Source organism: Stegostoma tigrinum, chromosome 1 (genome assembly GCF_030684315.1).
Source record: "Stegostoma tigrinum isolate sSteTig4 chromosome 1, sSteTig4.hap1, whole genome shotgun sequence".
NCBI classification, from domain to species: domain Eukaryota; kingdom Metazoa; phylum Chordata; class Chondrichthyes; order Orectolobiformes; family Stegostomatidae; genus Stegostoma; species Stegostoma tigrinum.
The window spans coordinates 54,279,504-54,304,513 of record NC_081354.1 but is presented as its reverse complement, the minus strand read 5'-3'; the positions used below and the strand labels follow the sequence as shown (position 1 = coordinate 54,304,513).

The following is a 25,010-nucleotide window of genomic DNA, read 5'->3' as shown; positions in this document are numbered from 1 at the left end:
GGTCCTATAGCCACAATGTTCACTGGATGTGGTTCTATGGTAATAATCGTAGCAAATATTAGAGCTACCTGCAATCCTCCATAATAACGATCAACATTATCATAATGTTGTTAATAACTACTAGGTCAACATTGTGCAAAATGGGTTCTATATTTTATTTCAACATGTTGAAACTATTCTCCTCCATGCGCTGAGATATCCACAGAATCACAGTATTGTTACAGTGCAGAAGGATTCCATTTGGCCCATCATGCCTTCACTGACTATTATTTAGAGTCAATCTCCTGCCTTTTCCCTATGTCCTTGCACACTATTACTATCAAAAAAATCCAATGCCCTCTTCAATGCTTCAACTGAATTTGTTCCACCATATTTCCAGGCAGTGCATTCCATACCCTAACAACTCACAGTGTGATAAAGATTTTTCTTACACAGAATCATGGAATTCCTATGGTGTGAAAGCAGGCCATTCAGCCCATCAAGTCCACACCATCCCTCTGAAGAGCATCCTACCCAAATCCAATACCTTGTCCTTGTAACTCTATATCTCTCATGGCTAATTGACCTACAATCACAAATCCCTGGGCACAATGGGCAATTTAACATGGCTGATCCATCTAACCAGCACCTCTCAGGACAGGTCACCCTTGCTTTATTTGCACATTGCTTTAAATCCATTTCCTTCCAGTTTTGTTTCTTTTACAAACTGACTCTCATTTCACAAATCTGCTCATTTGCTGTCCATCCAATACACTTCTATCTTCTTTTATACAGGGACTCAGCTCCAGGATATTATTGGGGTCACTGCAGCTGAGTATGTACATGAATCCGCTGCTAGGAACATGACATCTGTGGCATCTGCATCTGTGGCCCAAATATCTACACGCTTGTATCTGGTAAATCACAACATGAAGCTTCCTTTCTAACCAAACCCCAAAGGTCAGTGTACTAATCTCAGAGCTAGAACTTGTTCGGGTTGAATCAAATGACAATGTGCCTTCAGGAAGAATGATCTCCTTTTCCTGAATTGGCACAGCAACCTGGATTTTTTAACACTTGAAACACAAGTGAAGAATAAAGGATAATGGGAACTGCAGATGCTGGAGAATCCAAGATAACAAAGTGCGGAGCTGGATGAACACAGCAGGCCAAACAGCATCTTAGGAGCACAAAAGCTGATGTTTCGGGCCTAGACCCTTCATCAGAATGGGTTTTACCCAATAGCAGTGAGCAGTGAGAGGACAGTCTGATGAAATTACCTCCACTTTGTCTTGTAGTGAGATTTCATTATTCATTTGTAGGATTTGAGCATCTCTGGCTAAGCCAGCATTTACTGCCCATCCCTAATTGCATAGAGGGCAGTTAAAAGTCAACCACCCTTCTGTAGATTTGGGGTTACAGGCTGGAGCCGATAAGGACAGATTTCCTTTTGTAAAAGGACGATAGTGAATCAGATGGGTTTTAACAACAATCAATATTGTTTAATGTTTCCTAGTTGCTATTAAGCTTGCTTTGTAGGAGTTCTTGTGGCACAGTGGTAGTGTCCCTACCTCTGAGCTAGCAGACGTGGATTCAAATTGCACCTGGTCCAGAGGAGTGCATCACATTTCTGAACAGATTGATTACAAGATATCACACTAGCTCTGTATTCCAGAGGGTTTTTTTGGTTGAATTCAAATTTCACCAGCTGCCATAGAAGGATTTGAACTCATACCCTCAAAACATTAACCTGGCTCTCTGGATTTACTAGTCCAGTGACTTTGCCACTCAACCAACACCTGTGTCAGGTGAGACACAGTTTAGAAGAATAAAAGAGAAAAATTGTATCAAGAAACCTCATACAATATCTCCTCCATCCTATCACTCACTGTATCCGTAATTTGCCTGCCCTTGCAGACCAACATATTTGCTTACATGATAAGAGTGCACTGAGTGAGCAGGCTTGATCTCACCTGAGATACCTTGCTAGTAATGCCAGTGCACAAAATTCTGCAAGAAATGCCAGTGACCGTCTGATAAGGTGCATTGAGAATATGCTGGTAAGTAGTGTGTCAAATGCGAGAAGTGGAAAGTAAGAGCTGCTGTAGTAAGGGTTGTGAGTCTGAGAATGACAGGCTGAAGAAGGTGGAATGAATTGTGGTGCAATGGCTACAGAGAGTGAAGGGAAGCACAGAGGGTGACAACTATGAGACTCAAGTTGAGGATGTGAATAGAGAGTAAGAGGCAGTATATAATTCTTGACAGCTCGTGCGGGATCATTGAAGTTTAAACTTTGTGGCCTCGGCCTGGGAGCTAGGCTCCAGGCTTTGACCTGCTCAGCATCCTTGTCTTACTGGGTGTGGAGGAGCTGTTTGGAGGACAATGGTAAGAAATATTTGGAAAGATATCACGCTGCTGACCCATTCTCAAGTGTTTTACAGTATTGCACAAAGTTAAAATCTACCCATGTTCTTTAAAAAGCAAAGTCAGTTAAACTTTATTCAATGAAAAATATAAACTTACTTGTAAAGCCTCTTTACCTCCCACAAGCCTCTTAGATCTCTTCAAAGTGTGTGTGTCTCTGGTGACATTTGAAATCCCGCAGGATATTTTAGCAAGTGATGACTTGAGCAGACGTCTTTCTAAAGATAGTGTGAAATGTGTGTTATGTTTATCAACACTGTAATATATCAGGCTCAAGCCAGTCTACATAGACCATTGTTTTTCAACACTGGGAGAAGGAATTTGGAGACAAGCCCTCAAACCAATGGAGATAACTTTGACATTGACCATCATTTAATGATGATAGTAAATTAGCAGCACATTTTACATTTTCCCTGTTCCTTATTTAATCCCTGCTGTACCACTTTGTATCCTGTTTAATCCATGGGAAAAATCTGGTGATTAAAAATGAACTATCTGTCCACAAGATTTCACTGTATACTGTTACAGGAGAATAGAAATTAGTTTGTTTCCTTTTCAGGATACACATTTTCCTATTGAATGACCCGACTTCAGCATTGACTTGCGCCCTCCTTGTGGCCTGTATTAATTTCTCAGCGCACAGGGTCTTTAATATTCAGTTACTGCTGACAGCTTGCTTGTATTGCTATCTAAGTACAAAGGCAGAGGCAAGCAGTTTGTGCCAGTGGGAAGCACTGAAGAGTCAATGCTGTGCACAAGTTACTGTATGCCACAGCAACAGGATCAACACAGATCAACAGCTGGTCACAAATAATATCGACCATGTCACTGATCCTTGCGACATGAAAAGCGACGTCCGTGTAAAGCAAAAGTAATCCCAGGTGACACCAAGAGAGGCAATGGACCACAGTGCACTCAGCTATTACAAGGACTCATGAGGTGCCCAGGCATGGAACTGATTCCCCCTCAAACTTAAGCTCAGTGCAAGAGTCCCATATATATGCAATAATGTATTTTATGGATGATGGGAGTTGGGAGGAGATGGGTTCATTACCATGCAGCACTTAGACTACATTTATCTATTTGCCACATGACTGGAAGAGCACAGGTCGAAATTGGTCCAATGTCAAGATAAGTCGGTCCATGTCTCTCCGTGTCAGTGTGCTCTGTGTCCCACTGTAGAGAGCAATGTTCAGTTGTCATTAGTTAGTGATGTGAATGCTCACTGCTCACCTTAGAACGGAGCCTGTCCTGTTTCCTCTGTTGACCACCGATGGGGTCACACACAGCAGCAGGTATTTTCACTGTAGCTGTGATGGCGGCGCCAAGAAATAGAGGAGGAACACATACTCCAGCAAACCCAAGAGCATCAGGTCCCTCCAGTGAAGGGTCAACAGAATCAACATGAAGATCCCTCACAGCTAAAGAGTTCTGCATGAGGCACAGGAGGGTCAATGCCATTTCCTCCAGGTGAGTGAGGCGCAGTAAGAATGTCCGGGGAGACTGTCACTGGACTACCGCAACTGCTGGAGTCAGACCTGTGACCTGAAGGAGCAAATGGCCACCCTATCCCAGTGACCATCAAGGTGACAGCTGTGTTAAACTTTTATACAACCGACTCCTTCCAAGGAGTCAATGGAGACCTGCCTGGAGGCACCACGGGAGTGAAGTATATACTTAATGAGATGAATGTGGAGCAATTGTACAAAAAAATTTACTAGGCCACACAGAGAGAATCCTCTCATGAAACTCAACAAACTGACAAATTACCAAAATTTGATAAGATTCAGCCCAGTCTGTTTGGATGAGAAGAACATTATGAAAGTCCTCAGTCTCGAGGTGTTTGATGAAGTGAAATCACATAAATGACAAACACAGCTGAAAATACTTCAGAAGAAGACTGAAAGGACGTGCTCTGCAAAAAAAACACAATCATAACTTACCTTCATTATGATTTTTGGGTTTACTTGTTTCTGTGTAAAAACAAAGACACAATGAAAGATAGTAATCATAATGACAACATTCCATTAATGTTATTAACACTGTTATCCAGGGATATACAACTGTCCACAAATAAATACACATTGATTGCAATGCTAATTCGTAAACAAATAGAAATGTTGGAATAGAATTTTCAAGTAGATACATGCATCATTTCCTTATCCTACTATCAAAATCTATGATAAGACAACTCAAAATCTCTGCAGTGGATCTCCCAGGGCACAAGCTCCAATGTCAATATTTGCACATCATGCAACTACACAGGACTTGGGTTAATGGTCAGATTATTTTTGAAAGGTGTTATTTAGAGTCATAAAGAAGTATTTATAGCATCATAGAGACAGAAAAAGGCTGTTTGGCACATCCAGTTTTTAGTTGGTTGAAATAAAAGCCCCAATTATCCCGATCCCATTTTCCAGTACTCCATAGCCTGTGTGCCTTGGCATCACAAATGCACGTCTAAATATTTCTTAACTGTTATGAGGGTCTCTACCTCTACAACAGTCATAGGCAACAATGACTAAATTCCCACCACCCTCTGGCTGAAAAAGTTTTTCTTCACATCTTCTCTAAACCTTCTGCTCCTTATCTTAAATCTACGCTCTTCCATTAAGGAAAATGTTTCTTCATGTCTACCCAATCTATGCCCTTCATAATTTTATGCATCCCAATGTATCCCCTCTCAATCTCCTATGATCTAAGGAAAACAACCTCATTCTATTATAAGACCATGAACATAGGAACAGAATTAGGCCATTCAGCCTATTGAGACTTCTCCATCATTTGATCATGGCTGATGTTCTCTTGCCTATTAGATTTTAATCATCATTGATGCTATGGGGTGCCATTTATCTTCTAATTTGTTGGTGCATTAATATAAAAGGCCATGCAGGAACAGGGACTAGCTTGAAATAATAACAAAAGATATTGCTGTCCTTCCAAATCATGAAATATCCACATCATTCAGTCAGCTCCCAAAAGCAGCTTGCTTCTGGACCATCTCAGCTGTGTGCTCATGGGATGAGAGAGGGACCTCTCATAGATACACAGCTATTGCTCCTGGGCTGACAGCAGAAAGAAGTACTATAGTAAGAATAACAGCAAAACTTACGCAAGAATACTAAGAAGCCAAAGAATTGGCAGCAAAAGTTGGGATGTCATGTCATGTACAGGAAATTGTTCAGACATCTTCTGGAGTACTGTGCATAGTTCTGGTTGCCCCTTTATAGGAAGGATATTACTTAGCTAGAGAGGATTCAAAGGAGACTTACCAGAATATTGCCAGGTATGGAAGGCTTAAGTTATAAAGAAAGGCTGAATAGGCTAGGACTTTTCTCATTGGACTGGAGGACGTGACCTTATTGAGGTTTATAAAATCATGAGGGGTATACATAGGGTTAATGGCAAGTGTCTTTTCCCGAGGATGAGGGATTTCAAGACTAGGGGGTGTACATTTTTAAGACGAGAGGAGAGAGTTTAAGAAAGATATGAAAGGCAATTTTATTTTTATACAGGGTGGTTCATGTCTAGAATAAGCTTCCAGAGGAAGTGGTGGATGTGGGCACAATAACAATGTTTAAAAGACATTTAGATAAGTACATGATTAGGAAAGGTTTGGAGGGTTATGTGCCAGGAGCAGGCAGGTGGGACTAGATTAGTTTAGGATTATGTTCAGCATAGATTGTTTGGACTGAGGGGTCTGTTTGCATGCTGTCTGATTCTATGACTCTATGGTGGTTTCAGAGACACATTGTTTTTTCAATAATAAAGTACGTTGGCACTGGATTTCCAGAAGCTTTGATTTGTATGGCTGTGGCAAATATATATGCTATTGACAAGTGTGGTGAGACTTCCAGATTATTAGGTTTGTTGTACAATTATACAGGATAGCACAGATAGTGGGAATAAACTGGTATTTTTCTAAGTGGCAGGCAGTAGCTAGTGGCATACTATAAGGATCAATGCTTGGGCACCAACATTGTTGTTTCTAACATTTTCACCGTGCAGGACTTAGTCCTTGCTCTGCTTCAAGCGAAGAAGTGAGCTAATTGGAGATATCTACAACTTGTTAAGGTTCCAAAGGTTTAAAGTGATGTGGGGATGTGTGGTATTGTTCATAAAGTACATCATGAAGATAAATAAGAAAAAAGATAAAAGAATGACGTGAGTAAGATGAGGGCCAATCAAGGACAGTAGTGGGAAGTTGTGTGTGGAGTCAGAGGAGATAGGGGAAGCACTAATTGAATATTTTTTGACAGTATTCACTCTGGAAAACGACAATGTTGTCGAGGAGAATACTGAGATACAGGCTACTCGACTAGCGTTTTGTACAGTCACGGGATTTATAGGGATTGACTTCCGGAGCCATGATGTCATGCTCCAACTGTACAAAATGCTAGTGCAGCCTCATTTGGAATATTGCGTGCAGTTCTGGTCGCCCCATGACAGGAAGGATGTTGAAGCATTGGAAAAGGTGCAGAGGAGATTTACCAGGATGCAGCCTGGTCTGGAGCACAGGCCCTATGAAGAAAGGCTGAGAGACTTGGGTCTGTTCTCATTGGAGAAAAGGAGGCTAAGGGGGGATTTAATAGAGACATATAAGATGATCAGAAAATTAGATATTGTGGACAGTGAGAGTCTTTTTCAGAGGATGATGATTTCAGCTTGTACAAGGGGGCATAGCTACAAATTGAGGGGTGATAGATTTAAGACAGATGTCAGAGGCAGGTTCTTTACTCAGAGAGTGCTATGGGCTTGGAATGCCCCGCATGTCAAAGTAGTTAACTCAGCCACATTAGGGGCGTTTCAACAGTCCTTGGATAAGCATATGGATAATGATGGGATTGTGTCAGGGGAGGGGCTTAGATTAGTTCACAGGTCGGCACAACGTCGAGGGCCGAAGGGCCTGTTCTGTGCTGTATTGTTCTATGTTCTATGTTCTAATCACAATATATATCAATGACCTAGATTAGGTTACCAAATACAACGTTTCCAAATTTTCAAAATTATATGAGATTGAGAGCTGTGAGGAGAAAGCAAGGAGGCTTCAAGGTGATCTAGAACATAAGACCTTAAAGAACAAGGAGCAGGAGTGGGCCATCCGGCCCCTCGAGCCTGCCCCACCATTTAATAAGATCATGGCTGATCTTTTTGAGACTCAGCTCCACTTACCTGCCCGCTCACCATAACCCTTAAGTCCTTTACTCTTCGAAAATTTATCCAGTCTTGCCTTAAACACATTCAGCGAGGTAGCTTCAACCGCTTCACTGAGCAGGGAATTCCATAGATTCACAATCCTTTGGGTGAAGAAGTTCCTCCTGACCTCAGTCCTACATCTGCTTCCCCTTATTTTGAGGTGTTGCCTTCTAGTCCTAGTTTCACCTGATAGCGAAAGCAACCTCCCTGCCTCCACCTTATCTATTCCCTTCATAATGTTATATGTTTCTATAAGATCTTCCCTCATTCTTCTGAAAAAGAAGAGTTGTGTGAGCGGGCAAGCATATGGGAAATTCAGTATAATGTGGCTAAATGTGCAGTTTTACTTTTTAGTGTGAAAAACAGAAGAGAAGAGAATAATTTAAAGTATGATATGTTGGGAGGTATGAATGTACAAAGGGATCTGGTGTCCTTATACACCTGTCAATGCAAGTACACAGGCAGCTGCAGCAAGCACATGGTATGCAGGTCTTCAATGCAAGAGAATTTGAGTTCAGAAGTAGGGATGTCTTATTGCAGTTATACAAACCCTTTGTGGAGTATTGCGTACAGTTTTGGTGTCCCTACCTAAGACAGTATATCTTAGTCATAGAGGGAGTGCAGCAGAGATTCTCTAGGCTGATATCGGAGATGGCAGGTCTGTCCTGTGAAGAAAGATGAATTTAACTGGTTCTGTATTCATGCGAGTTTAGAAGGGTGAAAGGGGATCTGACTGATATATGTGCATTTCCAGTATAGCTGGATTGACTAGATGAGTTGAAAACTAGGGGATACAATATCAAGATACAGGGCAGACCATTATTTTTGGGTCTCTGGTCACCAGGATAAGTCCTTGGAGGCAAGTAGAAGAAAATATAGTCCTTTATCTCAGGGATGGGGGTATTCATTGGTAGCATGTGATGGTCATTGGATTTGGGGTTTGCTGGTGCCAGTCCAGCACCATCTGCAATAGCTGGTCATATGGTGAAGACTTTAGTTTGGTCATGCCTAGGTTATCCATACCTTCCAAGAATATTTTGGACCTGAAATTTGAGCTCTGATCTGACTAGGCAGACCATATCAGGTGGAAGAACTGGGTCAGTTCTGTCACTGACGTTTTGGTGGATTTGGTTCTCAGGTCAATAGCCTCTGGGAAATGGGTAGCCGCCTCTGTGATGGTAGGGATACACTGGTAGCCCCCTTTAGTTCTGGGCAGGATCTCTACACAAATCGTTACTATCACACTGAATGATTCCCCAAAAGCCGACACAGGATTTATAGGTGCAGGTTTCATTGCAGGTTGTGATTTTCCTACAAGCTGACAGAAGTGGCTGGTTCAATTCCTGTGTTGGTTAGGATGACCATGAAAGGCTCTCCTTCTCTACCTCTTCTGTCACCTGAGTTGTGGTGACCATCAAGTCAGACCATTACCATGGTCTCTCTGTAATGAGAGAGCAGCAACATATCAGTAATTGCGACCATTATGAATGTTTGGCTGAGTTCCAAAAATGATATACTCAGTTCTATTGACACAGCTGTTCAGTGGAATAGCTGACAGCTTTATGAAGCTGTTATAACGTAGTCCAACTTTGATTTGGTTTCAGAGTGCACGGTTGTTTGTTCATACAACTTTTTGAGGACTAATTGGCTTTTTCCTAATGAGAAAAGGTTTTTATCTGGAGCATCAATGTGAGTTTTAGATTGGTATGTGAGATTTCATTTTCATTTGCATTTAATGCAATTTCTATTGATATTTCCAAAGGCTATACACTGTGGATACGGATGAATCCCCATGAATGTATGGAGGAGACTTGGTGGATCTGAGGTGGCATCAATGTGGCATTATTGGGTGGGGGAGTTAAGAGAGAGATGTACGATTTTGGGACCTTTAACTTAAGCTGAAAACTGGGCTGCTGTGTTGGAAAATTGACATGGACCTTCTATCCAGCTACCTCTTCACCACACTTGATTACAGCTTACAAATTGCACTGCAATCCTAGATCCCATGTGGAGAAGCAGAAGTCCTACAGTCAGGAATGGGTCAGATGTGCTGTTTAAAACCTGCAAAAAATGTGCAGGTCATGTCTTCCTAAATCCAAATGAAAATCTGGATCTTTTATTTAAATAGCTGAAGAATACATTAATCTGCGAAGATAATTTCTTACCAGTGCAGTTCTTCTCATCACTTCCATCCAAGCAATCATCTTCACCATCACAGCGAGAAAAATATGGAATACATACATCTGACTTGCAGTGGTGAGAATTACTGCAACCTGTTTTAACAACAGAAAAAGTATCAGAGACAATGATAATCTGCATTTAATTTTTTTTAATGAGTCAAAGCATTGTTAAACTGAGAACATCTGCAGAATGCTAGCCTCACTTTACCCCCCAGAGGTAGCATCAAAAGAGAGAAACTGTTTGGTTCCTTTACTTACTTTTACAGCATGACTCATCACTTAGGTCTGCACAGTCATCGATGCCATTGCAAAGATCCTCCAATGGAATACATTTCCCATTTACACAAGTAAATTCTACATTGGTGCATTTCTTGTCTAACAAACAACAGAAGCAGCTTTAGTGAAGTCGAAAACTTAACTAAGTACAGTACCTATGTAATCCAATAGCAGTTCCCAGTTGTCAGACTGGACATTGGATAATGGCCATTACTTAGCATGAGGTAATATTTGCATGATACTGAATTTAGTACAGAACAGCATATTGCTCTTCCCTCAGTCACAAACGGAGTAACTTTTGAAGAAGGCTGCCCGCTGCAATATCACATTGCCACCCAAATGCAATTGAGCACAGAGATGGCCTTCTGCCCCTCTATAGGTTAGCAGCTCTGGCAGTCCCAGCAGCTTCAGAACTCAGTAGTGCTGCTGGGATTGTAAGGAATCGCTTGAATGAAGAGGAAATGGCTACTTATGATTTAATACTATTCTGATTTGTTTTTCATTTGGTAATGAGATGTAGGTGACGCCGTCCCAGCCAATGTTTATTGCCCTCGCCTAACTGTCCATTACAACAGCTGCGATGAAACCATGTTGTAATGCATGTAGAGTCACATGTAGGCCAAACCAGGTAAGAGTGACAGATTTCCTTTTATAGAAAAGTTCTTCATAAACCAAATGAGATGAATAAACCTGGAAGGAGGTTTTGTCAAGATTGTGGGGGCATTAACCATTTTCCATGGAAGGTTTACACAGTGGAGATTGCAACAGAGAGGTTTGCATATCAATGAAAAATTAACTCAGTGAGTTTCCCTTTAGAAAGGCAAGCACCAATCTACATTCAATGGTGTTGCCTATAGTCAGGCAAGATGACAATTCACACACAAACCTGCAGATTTTCACTACCCACGTACTACCCTCCCCCGAGCCCATATCACTGATGAATGAAGCCCACTGTAGTAAAATAAAATAAATACCTGGAGGATAATCATAACATTTAACTGCAGCAATCTTTTCTTTCCTGCATTTCTTCTGTGGCTTTTCAATATCTGTGAGGCGGAAACACTCTGACAGGCTCGTCTCAAACCCTCTGCAGCGCATCCTGTTCGACCAGTTCATAAAATTGGTAACCGTCGACCAATTTGTAAATTCTGTTGGTGTTAAAATTTTCTCTGCTCCTCTGGCCAAAGAGAAAAGGTTGGTAAGCAGCAGAAAAGACACCTTTCGGAGACAAAATACTCATTATACACATTGATTTCAATCATTTTCAAACGCAGAAAATTGAAGCTAAATTCTTACAATGGAAAGTTGAGCTGTCTGCAGAATACATTTGCCTCATGCATTGTCCAACTCTTCTGATTCATGCATATAGACAATTCTTGTAAAGTCTGATTGAAACTGAACAAAACAATTCCTTGTGAATTACGATCAGATCGCCAAGAAACAACAGCATGTCCTAAAATTTTTAAAAAATGGAGCTCATTATATGTGTTTACAAATACAATTACATAGCCAGATACAAACTAAACTATAACTGAGATAACAAGGTGTAGAGCTGGGGGAACATAGCAGGCCAAGCAGCATCAGAGGAGCAGGAGGCTGACGTTTTAGGCCGAGACCCTTCTTTGGAAATGAGGGAGGGGAAGGGGATTCTGAAATAAATAGGGAGAGAGGGGGAGGTGGATTGAAGATAGATAGAGGAGAAGATAGGTTGAGAAGAGACAAACAGGTGAGATGGGGATGGAGCCAGTAAAGATGAGTTTAGGTGGGGAGCTAGGCTGGGGATAGGTCAGTCCAGGGAGAATGGACAGGTCAAGGGGGCAGGATGAGGTTAGTAGGTAGGAGATGGGGGTGGGGCTTGAGGTGGGAGGAGGGAATAGGTGGGTGGAAGGACAGGTTAGGGGAGGTGGGGTTGAGCTGGGCTGGTTTTGAGGTGCAGTAGGAGGAGGGGAGACTTTGAAGCTTGTGAAGCCCACATTGATACTATTGGGCTGCAGGGTTCCCAAGCAGAATATGAGTTGCTGTTCCTGCAACCTTCGGGTGGCATCATTGTGGCACTGCAGGAGGCCCATGATGGACATGTCGTCTAAGGAATGGGAGGGGGAGTTGAAATGGTTTGTGACTGGGAGATGCAGTTGTTTAGTGCGAACCGAGCGGAGGTGTTCTCCAAAGCGGTCCCCAAGCCTCTGTTTAGTTTCCCCGATGCAGAGGAGGCCACAGCGCAAACAGCGGATGCATTATACCACACTAGCAAATGTACAGGTGAACATCTGCTTGATGTGGAAAGTTTTCTTGGGGCCTGGCATGGGGGTAAGGGGTAGGTGTAGGGGCAGGTGTAGCACTTCCTGTGGTTGCAGGGGAAAGTGCCGGGGGTGGTGGGGTGGAGGGGAGTGAGGGAGCAAGGACAACCACAGGAAGTTTTACACTTGTCCCGTTGTGGCTCCCTCTACATCAGGAAAACCAAGGGGAGGCTTGGGGGCCGCTTTGCAGAATACCTACACTCGGCTCACAATAAATAATTGCACCTCCCAGTCACAAACCATTTCAACTCCTCCTCCCATTCCTAAGTCGACATGTCCATCCTGGGCCTCCTGCAGTGCCACAACGATGCCGCCCAAAGGTTGCAGGAACAGCAACTCATATTCTGTTTGGGAACCCTGCAGCCCCATGGTATCAATGTGGATTTCACAAGGTTCAAAATCTCCCCTACCCCCTACCGCATCTCAAAACCAGCCCAGCTCATCCCCGCCTCCCTAACCTGTCCTTCCACCCATCTACCTCCTCCTCCCACCTCAAGCCCCACCCCCATCTCCTACCCACTAACCTCATCCTGCCCTCTTGACCTGCCCGTCCTCCCTGGACTGACCTATCCCCACCCTAACTCTCCACCTACACTCACCTTTACTGGCTCCATCTCATCTCTTTGACCTGTTTGTCTCCTCTCCACCTATCCCTCTCCTCTGTCCACCTTCTATCCGCCTCCCCCTCTCTCCCTATTTATTTCAGAAACCCCTTCCCCTCCCCCATTTCCAAAGAAGGGTCTAGGCCCGAAATGTCAGCTCTCCTGCTCCTCGGATGCTGCTTGGCCTGCTGTGTTCATCCAGCTCTGCACCTTGTTAAGTCAGATTCTCCAGCATCTGCAGTTCCTGCTATTGTTTCAGCCATTCACAATAGAGTCTTTTAGCAACAGATATTGATTCAGCACTAATCCAGTTTCACTGCAAATTAATATTCTCATTTAGCAATCCATCAAACGACTAATGGAGAGGATGGAATCTGCTGTATTGGTGCAGCAGAGGGAGCCATAGTACAGTGGGACAGAGCAATACTGGAGAGCTTGCAGGCCTAATTCAGTTTTGCAGACTTTCAGAGAGATTGCCATGTGTTTGGACAATGTGGATGGGCGGTTTTCCAATTGGAAGGGTTGAGAAATCCAGTGGCTCCTCCACAAAGCAGCGTTTACTTTAAACTGTATCTTCCTGGATCCCCCAGTAATTAAAATTAAGCCTAATAAATATGAAGAGAAAGACTGTTTTCCGCACATTTTATCTCACTGAGGAGAGTTTATATCTGCCCAAAGATCTTCCTATTCAAATGGATGAGTAGAAAACATTACAACAGTTTTTGCATTCTCACCCAACGAGCAGGCTCCGAAATGTGAGAACGTTTCTGAATTTCGAAAACATTCAATGCTTTTCAGCTGGCAGTATGTCCTATACTTCTTTGCATTGCCTGAGCAAACGTTTCCCCCATTCTTTGGACACTGATAAGGCAGCTTGCAGACACAGTTTCCATGAATGCATTTTTCCCAGGGCTGGCAGAAGATTTTCTGGCACGACGTATAGGTGAAGTTTTTGTCCCGACAGCCTGCAGCCAGTCTTTGAAGATGTACATTCGAAGGATTTGAAATCTGTGACAGAGGCATAAATTTCATTTCAAAGCAGTTTCTTTGTTACTAACTGTTTCCATTTGCCTGCTGGAGGTACTGGTTACAAATCCATGGCTACTGACTGTGCTGTATTTATTACCTTCGTCCATCTCTGTCTATTAACTGATATGGTAGCACTGCTTTTCTTTTGTTCTGTTGTTACAAAGCATAGATTTTTTTAATGGAAAGTTTATAGAGAAAGTCTCAGAGTGAAAAGTAAGGATTCTGTTGTGATCCTTCAAACAGGAACACACTGAATTTGTGGGTTTTGGGTTATGACTTCCATGTTTGTCATCATTGTATCTCTGTAAATTAATGCTTTTAGAAGTGTTTTTTAAATTATGTGAGAACTAGAAGCAGGAGCAGGCAATTCAGCCCCTGTAGCCTGCTCCATAATTTAATACAATCATGGCAGGGTCTCATTTCAGCCTCACATCAACTTTTCTGCTCACTTCCCATTACTCCTTAACACATTACTACTTCAAAATCTATGTCCACCTTAAAGTTCATTCAGTATTCTAGTGTACCCCATTGTCTGGGGCAACAAATCCCACAGATTCATGAAGAGGAATCAGAGTTAATATTTGGGGTTAACTGAGTTCTAAGGAAGGGTCACCGGACCGAAACATTAACTCTGATTTTTTCTTCACAGATGCTGCCCAGACCTACTGAGCTTTTCCTGCAACTTCTGTTATTGTGTCTGTTCTTTCCAGTCTGGCAGTTAGACACACCACTGTTCAGCCATTCTCACATTCTGATCATTTGACCAGAACTATCAACATCCTTTCTCCCCCAGCAGCCCCCTCCCCCAACTATTGCATCAGTGCTGGCCTCTCCACACTTCACATCAGCTCTGATGGATAGTCCTCTAGACTCGAAATGTTGGTTTGCTTTTTCTCCTTGTGATCTCCAATATGTTTTGTTTTCAGTTCATCTGCAGTGATGCACTTTGAATTTGCTTCCCACTTAAATAATAATTTGCCCTGATAGTTTCCTGGCCAAGGTTTTAACATGAAGGGTGGACAATCAATGCATTTGTTCAATTTCTCAAAGCATATTAACACCAAACAGAGATTTCAGCTAGATTTTCACCATACTGACATCTATTAACACTTAAGATAATATCAATATGGTGGTGGCAATGTTAAGACTATCGGGTAAATGTTACAGAGATACCTGGAATACACCTCATCCCACCCACCTTCCCACAAAAATTCCAACCCCTATTCCCAATTCCTTCGCCTCCACTGCATCTGCTCCCAGGATGAGGCATTCCACTCCCGTACATCCCAGATGTCCTCATTCTTCAAGGACCGCAACATCCCCCCCCAAGTGGTTGAGAACGCCCTCGACTGTGTCTCCTGTATTTCCCGCAACTCATCCCTCATACCCCGCGCCTGCAATAACCGCCAATAGAGAATCCCCCTCATCCTCACATACCATCCCACCAACCTCTGGATACAACGGATCATCCTCCGACACTTCCGCCATCTACAATCCAACCCCACCACTAAACTCATTTTTCCAACCCCACCCATGTCTGCCTTCTGGAGAGACCACTCTCTCCACGACTCCCTTGTCTGCTCCTCACTCCCCTCCAACCCCATCACATCCGGCAATTTCCCCTGCAACCGCAGGAAGTGCTACGCCTGCCCCCACACCTCCTCCCTTACCCCCATCCCAGGCCCCAAGATGACTTTCCAAATCAAGCTGATGTTCACCTGCATATCTGCCAATGTGGTATACTGCATCCGCTGTACCCGATGTGGCTTCCTCTACATTGGGGAAACCAAGTGGAGGCTTGGGGGCCGCTTTGCAGAACACCTACACTCAGTTCGCAATAAACAACTGCACCTCCCAGTTGCGAACAATTTCAACTCCCCCTCCCATTCCTTAGACGACATGTCCATCCTTGGCCTCCTGCAGTGCCACAATGATGCCACCCGTAGGTTGCAGGAACAGCAACTCATATTCTGCTTGGGAACCCTACAGCCCAATGGTATCAATGTGGATTTCACAAGCTTCAAAATCTCCCCTCCCTCACTGCATCCCATAACCAGCCCAGCTCATCCCCGCCTGCCTAACCTGTTCTTCCTCTCACCTATCCCCTCCTCCTACCTCAAGCAGCACCTCCATTTCCTACCTACCAAACTCATCCCGCCCCCTTGACCTGTCCGTCCTCCCAGGACTGACCTATCCCCTCCCTACCTCCCCACCCATACTCTCCTCTCCACCTATCTTCTCCTCTATCCATCTTTGGTCCGCCTCCCCCTCTCCCCCTATTTATTCCAGAACCCTCACCCCATCCCCCTCTCTGATGAAGGGTCTAGTCCCGAAATGTCAGCTTTTGTGCTCCTGAGATGCTGCTTGGCCTGCTGTGTTCATTCAGCTCCACACTTTGTTATCTCGGATTCTCCAGCATCTGCAGTTCCCATTATCTCTGGGTAAATGTTACAATCATTTTTGCCATGTAGTAGCCCTGGTTGGAAATTTGCCCTACCCATGATTTCCCGATTAATGGCTTTAATTATTGAAAAATTGCAGAGAATGCCCATTAGTTGTCTGCTAATGAGATATTCTACAATCAGAGATTTCTACTTGTAGCTTGAATTCATAAAGCTATCTCCTATATTTGTATTCGAACAAAGTTGAAAATGAGCACTTCTAAAAACCGTTGTGCAGTTCTCCTGGGCTAAATGTTCTACTTTATGCTAAGCATTATCTTTAGACCCATTCAAAACAAAACTGACCCAAATTTTCACATTAGTGGCAATGCTTGTGCACCTTGCAGCAGCTCACAAAGACTTCCCTCAACACAACACAACTCCCGGTTTCTTCTGGGATCTGCCAATCCCTTTTGTCAGAGAAAGAGCAGCAAAATGTTCCCTGGCTAACTCCAGCAAGGAATGTAGAGTTGAGGAAAGGAGAAGACATGACCCTTTTTGCAACAGTAGCTGCTAGATTCTGCTAATTAATTAATGATCCAGCCATTTAATAAATGAGTGTGTGTTAGTGAATGGGGGAGTAAATGGACAAGTGAATGATGGCAAGGGTTGGACCCTCACAGTGGCAAAGTTATGCAGCCCAAATCACTGCTACCTGCGGCACGGTGGGTCAGTGGTTAGCGCCAGGGATCCAGGTGTGATTCCACCCTCAGGTGACTGTCTGTGTAGGGTTTGCATATTCTCCCCATGTCTGCATGGGTTTTTTCCGGATGCTCCGGTTTCCTCCTACAGTCCAGAGATGTGCAGGTTAGATGGATTGGCCATGCTAAATTGCCTGCAGTGTTCAGGGAATGTGTAGCTAAGGTGGGCTATGGGGGGACGGGTCTGGGTAGGATGCTTTGAGGGTTGGTATGGAATTGTTGGGCTGAAAGGCCTGCTTTCACACTGTAGGGCTTTTATGATCTATGCTCAGCTGAATCATCCAGAGAGTGGGTAGGTTCCTTGAGGATGCTGAAAGTGAGTTGTATAATGACCTTTGTGGCAGCATGGCTACATCAGCCAGTGTTTCTGGGCTTGTTCAGACTTGTGCCTAGCTGCTGTGTTCCTCAGTGCATGTCATTTTTTTATTACAAAGACTATGATGTCTAAATTAATTCTTGGGTTTTGGAAAATGCAAGGGTTGCTCGTTTGGAACGATGGATGACTAAATATTACCATATTCAGCAACACTGTGCAGCATTTAAATAGCTATAATTCTGTTTACTTGAGGACAAACAACATGATGATGTTTCACCAGAACTCAAGCACAAATAAATGCTACAATGTGTAGAAATGAAGTAGTTTTTGAAAATATATGCTCTCATTATTTGTACATATATAAATTGAATGTATCTTTCTGTCAGAACTACGACTACAATTCAATTTTATGGTCTTTTCAGTATTTTCTCATTTCTTTCCTCGTATTCTATTTTTTGTTATTCCCGTGTCTCTGCTAAAGTCTAAATGCTCAGTTCATGACTGGGTCCTCTCTCTTCAGGCCTGTAATATTGGCATTGGAAAGCCTATATACTGTGCTTGGCTGTGTAATTACTGCTAAAAACCAAGTTAGCGCTGTGACAACCAGTCCTGTTCAAAAGGAGTCAGGAGATTTCAAAACTCAGCAGCAAACAGTACAAGAAAATGAATGCAAAAATAATAATGATGTAGAAACCAGAAAGACCAGGCAATAAGCCAAACCACCACACAGTTCTGTCCTAAAAGTAAAAAAAAACTCGTTAGCAAACATAGGGCTGGAAGAACCAGTCACACATAAGCAGCACTTGAGGTGTGAAGAGGCCAGAAGTATCACAGAATTTATTGTTAGACCAAACTTAAGTACATTTGCATTAATTTGGGAATTCTAATGAGGTTCACTTGTGCTCTTAGTGCTCCCCCTAGAAATGATTCTGTGAGGAAAGTCCAGCGTACAGAGATGTCAATGTCTGTGCCGGGCTGCTGGGTTCCTCAGTGCATGTCTGCTGAATATCTGAATGCACTATTAAAGAATCAGTACTATGATTTCAACACACTGTGCCTGTAGGTACCAACAAATTTGGCCTATTCTGAACTTAGAAGAAACAAGAGAAGAAAAGTGGTAGACACTCTGATAATTATTTCTAAACTACAAAGACAAGTCACTGTTAACCATATCAGTTCATTCGTAATTTCATTTACTCTAATTAAAATTGACAGCTGTCTTTTACAAGCATCAGATTAAAAAACATCGCAATACTTACTGTATGGCTGCTATTCACTGTTTCATTGCTTTCTTTTGGCTGTAGAAACTGAAAAAATTGGCCGCAGTTACTGGTGGGGTCATTTGGGGACATTGTCCCAATAACTTATCAGTACGTAAAATATTTAACATCAGGAATTATCCCAAGACCCTCCACACTAGGGGAGTGGAAATAGATGTCTAAACAGAGAAGGAAGCTGGGTGACTGAAAGATTGGTCAAATTGACAATAATCCTACCTTGGATTCAGCGGATTTACAGCACTGAGAGGTCATTTAGCTTGTTGGAACAGTGCCAATGGTCGGTTTTCATTGGAGCTATGTACATGAAAAACATTTCCTGGAAATTTTTTTTGCCCATTTACAGATTTCCCCTCAAAAATGATCTAGTTTCCTTTAAATCAACATTCCATGTACAAAATCTCTTCTTCTCCCTTAAATTCTATTTATCCTGAGACTTCACTCTGTTGTTATTTTCATGTATTATCCTCACGTGCAATTTTGAAAAATACAACAGTACGTTATTGGCTGAGTCCTGGAAGAAGGAATGGTGAAGATTTAGGAGTTTCACCTTTGATAACAATGCTTACTCACATCTTCCTCTGGTTTACTATTTATCTTGAACAACAAGAATCAACATTTCTTTTCCTTTTTGTTTCGAAGTGTCTCCTTATGCTGAAATACATTCATTTGGATACATTTCTTGACTTTGTGATTTGGTTCTGGACATTTTTGGTTGTCAACTGTGGACAATATTAGCTTTGTCTTTCCTACTGTACTACTTACTTTTTGGCTAATTTCACATCGAGATTGTGTCCAAGTCCCAAGTGGGACATTATCACCATTCCTCATGGTCACTCAGACAGAATCCTGAAACATCCTCCCTATCAACATATCTTCACCACAACATATCAACATATCTTCACGACAAGAACTGCCACAGTACAAGCACAAACTCAGGAACAGGTGGAAATGGGCTAATATTTACATTGAATGTATTTTTTTTTCAGAACAGCTTCTACAATTCTATTTCATGGTCTTTTCCTGGTTTACTCATCTCTTTCCTGTTAGTCTATTTTTCTTCATTCCCATGTCTATGCATGAGTCTAATAGCTTAATTCTTAACTGGGTCATCTCTCGTGTTGATTCAGACTCATAACAGCACTGGAAAGGCTATAGAAAGATTTAAAAAAACTGCAGATACTGGAATCCAAGATAGACAAACGGGAGGTTGGAAGAACACAACATAGAACTTGGAACATTACGGCGCAGTACAGGCCCTTCAGTCCTTGATGTTGCGCCAATCTGTGAAACCGATCTGAAGCCCATCTAACCTACACTGTTCCATTATTATTCATATGTTTATCCAATGACCATCTAAGTGCCCTTAAAGTTGGCGAGTCTACTGCTGTTGCAGGCAGGGCATTCCATACCCTTTCTACTGTCTGAGTAAAGAACCTACCTCTGACTTCTGTCCTATATCTATCACCCCTCAATTTAAAGCAATGTCCCCTCGTGCTAGCCATCACCGTCCGAGGAAAAAGGCTCTCACTGTCTACCCTATCTAATTCTCTGATCATCTTGTATGTCTCTGTCAGTTGCCTCTCAACCTTTTTCTCTCCAACAAAAACAGCCTCAAGTCCCTCAGCCTTTTCTCATAAGACCTTCCCTCCATACCAGGCAACATCCTGGTAAATCTCCTCTGCACCCTTTCCAATGTTTCCACATCCTTCCTAAAATGCAGCGACCAGAACTGTACACAATACTCCAAGTGTGGCCGCACCAGAGTTTTGTACAGCTGCAACATGACCTCACGGCTCCGAAACTCAGTCCTCTATCAATAAAACCTAACACACAGTTCGCCTTCTTAACAACCCTATCAACCTGGGTGGCAACTTTCAGAGATCTATGCAAATGGACACCGAGTTCTCTCTGCTCATCCACACTACCAAGAATCTTACCTTTAGCCCAGTACTTTGTATTCCTGTTACTCCTTCCAAAGTGAATCACCTCACACTTTTCCGCATTAAACTCCATTTGCTGCATCTCAGCCCAGCTCTGCAGCTTATCTATGCCCCTCTGTAACCTGCAACATCCTTCTGCACTATCCACAACTCCACCAACTTTAGTGCCATATGCAAATTTACTAACCCATCCTTCTACGTTCTCATCCAGGTCATGTATAAAAATGACAAACAGCAGTGGCCACCAAAACAAATCCTTGCGGTACACAACTGGTAACTGAACTCCAGGATGAACATTTCCCATCAATCATCACCCTCTGTCTCCTTACATCTAGCCAACAGCTATCAGGCGGGCAGTATCTAGAGGAAGGAGAAGTCAACAGTTTGGGTATAACCCTTCTTCAGGACTAGATGTGGGGGTGGGGCTGCTGCAGATAAAGTGGGAGAGAGTGGGGTGGTGGAATGGTGGTGATAGAAGGACACTGGTAGAAGGTACGACCTGGTTGGCCAATAAGAGGGATGAATTCTTTCGGGAGCTGTAAGGGAGGTTCAGCATTTGAAATTGAAAGGAGGAGGTGGGGAATCTTCTCAGCTGTAGGGGACCCAGGCAGAAGATCAGGCGTGGTTCCTCAAATTTGCATTCTTAATTGCTGCAACACTAGAGGTGGCCGAGGATGGACATGTCCAAGGGGGAATGGGTGGGGGTGTAGAAATAGGCGGTGACTGGGAGGTTAGGCTGGCTGTTACCCGCCAGGCAAACATGAACGGTGAAACAGTCACCTCGTCTATGTTTGGTCTCACCGATGTAGGTAGGGAAGACCGGATGCAGTAGACTAGGTTGGAGGAGATGCAGGTGAAGCTTTGTCTCACTGGAGGGTCTGTTTAGGGCCCTGGGTGGAGGTGAGGGAGATTGTGTGTGGGCAGGTGTTGCATCTTTTACAGTTAAAGGGGAAGATACCATGCAGGTTGGAGTGGTTGGTGGGGAGTGTGGCGTGAAGGGAATGGTTCTTGCGGAAGGCAGAGAGCTGTGGGGAGTGGAAGATGTTCTGGGTGGTGGGATCTAACTGGGAGTTGGCAGAAGTGTCTGAGGATGACCCATGGGATGGGGAGCCTGGTGAGTTGTAAAGTGAGAACAAGTGGAGCCTGTCTTTATTATGATTGAGGGGTGTGTGGTTGAGAGCTGTGAAGCGGTGAATGGAGGAGGCACAGTGGAGGGCTGTCTGGATGACAGAGGAGCGAAAATAGTGTTGTTTGAAAATGGAGGATATCTGGAACGCATGGGAATGGAATGTCTTCTCATCAGAGCAGATGCAACAAAGACGGAAGAATTGGGAAAACAGGATAGAGTATAGGAGTCTATGGGTTTATCATAAATCTCAGTCTGCAAACTGTCTCCAGAAATGGAAATAGGGAGGCCAAGGCATCATGCCTCACCCCACCCCCAGCTGCCTCTCTGATTTGCCTGTCTTTGGCCTCCTCCAGTGTCACAGCAACTCGGAATTTGAGGAACAACATCCTATCTTGCGCCTGGGCACCCTACAGCCTGGAGGACTCAACATTGAGTTCTCTAGTTTCAAACAACCTTCCCACCCATCCCCCAGCTCCCCTTCCAGCCCCACCTCCTCTCTTCCATTTCACTGATTGACCCTCCCTTCCAGCCACCAACCGGATTCATCCCTCCCATCGACCAACCAGGTCGTAGCTACTACCAGTGTCCACCTAGTACCACCACTTCAGTACACTCCCCCCTACCCCCCCCCCCCCCCACTTTATCTGCAGGACCCCTACCCCCACACCCAGTCCTGAAAAAGGGTAATACCTGAAATGTTGACTTCTCCTTTCCCCTAGATGCTGCCTGGCTTGCTGTGTTCTTCCAGCCTCCTGTTTGTCTACATTGGAAAGCCTAGATACCATGCTCGGCTGCATATTTAGAAGCTAATACTCGAGCTACTGCTGTGACCCCAGGCCCATTCGAAAGGAGTCTGGAGATTTCAACATGCAGCAGCAAATGGTTAAAAAAAAACCTAATGCAGAAATTGTTACTGGAAAAGTGAGGCAGTAAGCCAAAATACCACACAGTGCAGTCCCAACATTAAAAATACAACATTGTTAGCAAACAGGTCTGGCAGAACCTGTCACACATAAGCAGCACTTGAGGAGTGAAGAGGCCAGAAGCGACACAGAATTTATTGATGGAACATTAAGTATTGTTGCATTAATTTGAAGATTCCGATCAGGTTCATTTGGTCTCTCAATACTCCCCCCAGAAATGATTCAGTGAGGAAAGTCCAGAGTACAGAGGTGCCAATGATTGTGTCCAGCAGCTGGGTTCCTCAATGCATGTATTTTGAATATATGAGCACACTATTAAAGAATCACTGTAATGACTTCAATAAACCGTAGCTGTAGAGACCAACAAATTTGGCACATTCAGAACTTAGAGGAAGCAAAAGAAGAAAAGTGGGAGAGGTTCTGACAATTATTAGTAATCTGTTAAAACAAGTCATTGCGAACTATATTAGTTTACTTGTCATTTATTTTACTCTAATTAAAACTGATAGCAGTCTATCATAAGTAACAGATTAAAAAGCATCGCAATACTTACAGTGTGGTTGTTATTCACAGTTTGATTGCTTTCTCTTGGCGTGAGGCCCTGAAAAAATTAGCTACAGTTAGTAATGGGGGAGATCAGGAATTATCTCAGGATCCTTCGCAACTAGGGGAGCGGAAATTGATGTTGAATCAGAGAAGGAAGCTGAGTGGCTGAAAGATTGGTCAAATTGACAATAATGCTACCTTAGAATCAGCAGATTCACAGCACTGAGAGAAGTATTTTGGCCCATTGGAACTGTGCCAATGGTGGGTTTTCAACTGGAGCCGTGTATGTGTAAACCATTTCCATGTTCTTACTCTTCATTTACAGTTTTCCCTTCAAAAATTATCTAGCCTCCTTTAAACTAACATTCCATATACAGAATCTCTTCTTCTCCCTCAAATTCTTTTCATCCCAAGACTTTGCTCTGTTGTTACTTGTCTGTCAATCAGAGGGTTGTCAAACTTTCATGATTTACCGTCTTTGGTAATTTTGAAAAAAACAATAAGCCATTCACTCAGCCCTGGAGAAGGAAAGCTGGAGATTTAGGAATTCCACCTTTGATAATGCTCCCCCACATCTTCCTCAGGTTTACTATTTATCTTGAACTATTTCCTTATGTTTTGAAGTGTATTCTGCTATTCACAGGTTAATTAATTTAGGCTCGAGTCCGTTCACATGGATACTTCTCTTGCATTTGCTGTTTGGTGCTGGACACTCTCGGCTATCAATTATGTATTATATTAGCTTTGTCTTTTCCACTGTACTAAGTTATTCACTGGCTAATTTCACCTCTGAGATCCTATCCAAGTACAAACTGATTCTTTAATAGTACACACAGATATTCAACAGACATGCATGGAGGAACTCAGCAGCTAGTCACAAATATTGGCATCGCTATACTCTGGACTTTCCTCATGGAATCATTACTTGGGAGAGCCCAATTCAGACAAAATCCTGAAGCATCCCCCTATGAACATCAGAGTATATCTTCACTTCACAAACTGTCACAGTTCAACCAGAAGGCTCACCAGCACAAACTCAAGGGCAGGTGGAAATAGCTGGTAGTTTAAATTGAATGTATTTTTCATCCAGAACAGCTTCCACAATTCTATTTTATGGTCCTTTCCTTATTTTCTCATCTCTTTCCTTGTTGTTCATTTTTTCTTATTTTTCTTATTCTTTCTAATTTTCCTATTTCTCGCGTCTATGTCAAAGTCTAAATGCTCACTTCATGTCTGGATCCTCTCTCTTCCCGAGTCAGACACATAACAGGTATTGGAAAGCCTGCATACTGTGCTTGGCTGCATTATTATAGCTAAAACCTGAGCCAGATTTCACAAGCTTCAAAATCTCCCCTCCCCCTATCGCATCCCAACGCCTGCCCAGCTCGCCCCCGCCTCCTAATCTGTTTTTCCTCTCACCTATCCTCTCCTCCCACCTCAAGCCCCACCCCCATCTCCTACCTACTGACCTTATACCGCGTCCTTGACCTGTCCGTCCTCCCTGGACTGACCTATCTCCTCCCTACCTTCCCACCTATACTCACCTCTTCTGGCTCCGTCCCCGCCTCTTTAACTTGTCTGTCTCCTCTCCACCTATCTTCTCCTCTATCCATCTTCAATCCACCTCCCCCTCTCTCCCTATTTATTTCAGAACCCTCTTCCTCTCCCTTATTTCTGATGAAGGATCTAGGCCCAAAACATCAGCTTTCCTACTCCTCTGATGCTGCTTGGCCCGCTGTGTTCATCCAGCT

The 25,010-nt window shown here is 43.3% G+C and overlaps 1 protein-coding gene across 3 annotated transcripts in view; it reads right to left on the bottom strand.

Annotated features, from left to right (window-relative positions):
* The window catches only part of cfi (complement factor I), a 62,332-nt gene that overhangs the window by 24,391 nt on the left and 12,931 nt on the right, over nucleotides 1-25,010 (bottom strand). For all 3 annotated transcript variants that reach the window (XM_048527930.2, XM_048528020.2, XM_048528107.2), the window contains 9 exons: nucleotides 23,267-23,314; nucleotides 18,701-18,748; nucleotides 13,689-13,962; nucleotides 11,352-11,508; nucleotides 11,030-11,232; nucleotides 10,038-10,154; nucleotides 9,765-9,872; nucleotides 4,347-4,376; nucleotides 2,503-2,621 (listed from right to left, as the gene is read on the bottom strand). In XM_048527930.2, the coding sequence (XP_048383887.2) occupies nucleotides 2,503-2,621; nucleotides 4,347-4,376; nucleotides 9,765-9,872; nucleotides 10,038-10,154; nucleotides 11,030-11,232; nucleotides 11,352-11,508; nucleotides 13,689-13,962; nucleotides 18,701-18,748; nucleotides 23,267-23,314 (1,104 nt within the window). The remainder of the gene's footprint in view (nucleotides 1-2,502; nucleotides 2,622-4,346; nucleotides 4,377-9,764; nucleotides 9,873-10,037; nucleotides 10,155-11,029; nucleotides 11,233-11,351; nucleotides 11,509-13,688; nucleotides 13,963-18,700; nucleotides 18,749-23,266; nucleotides 23,315-25,010) is intronic.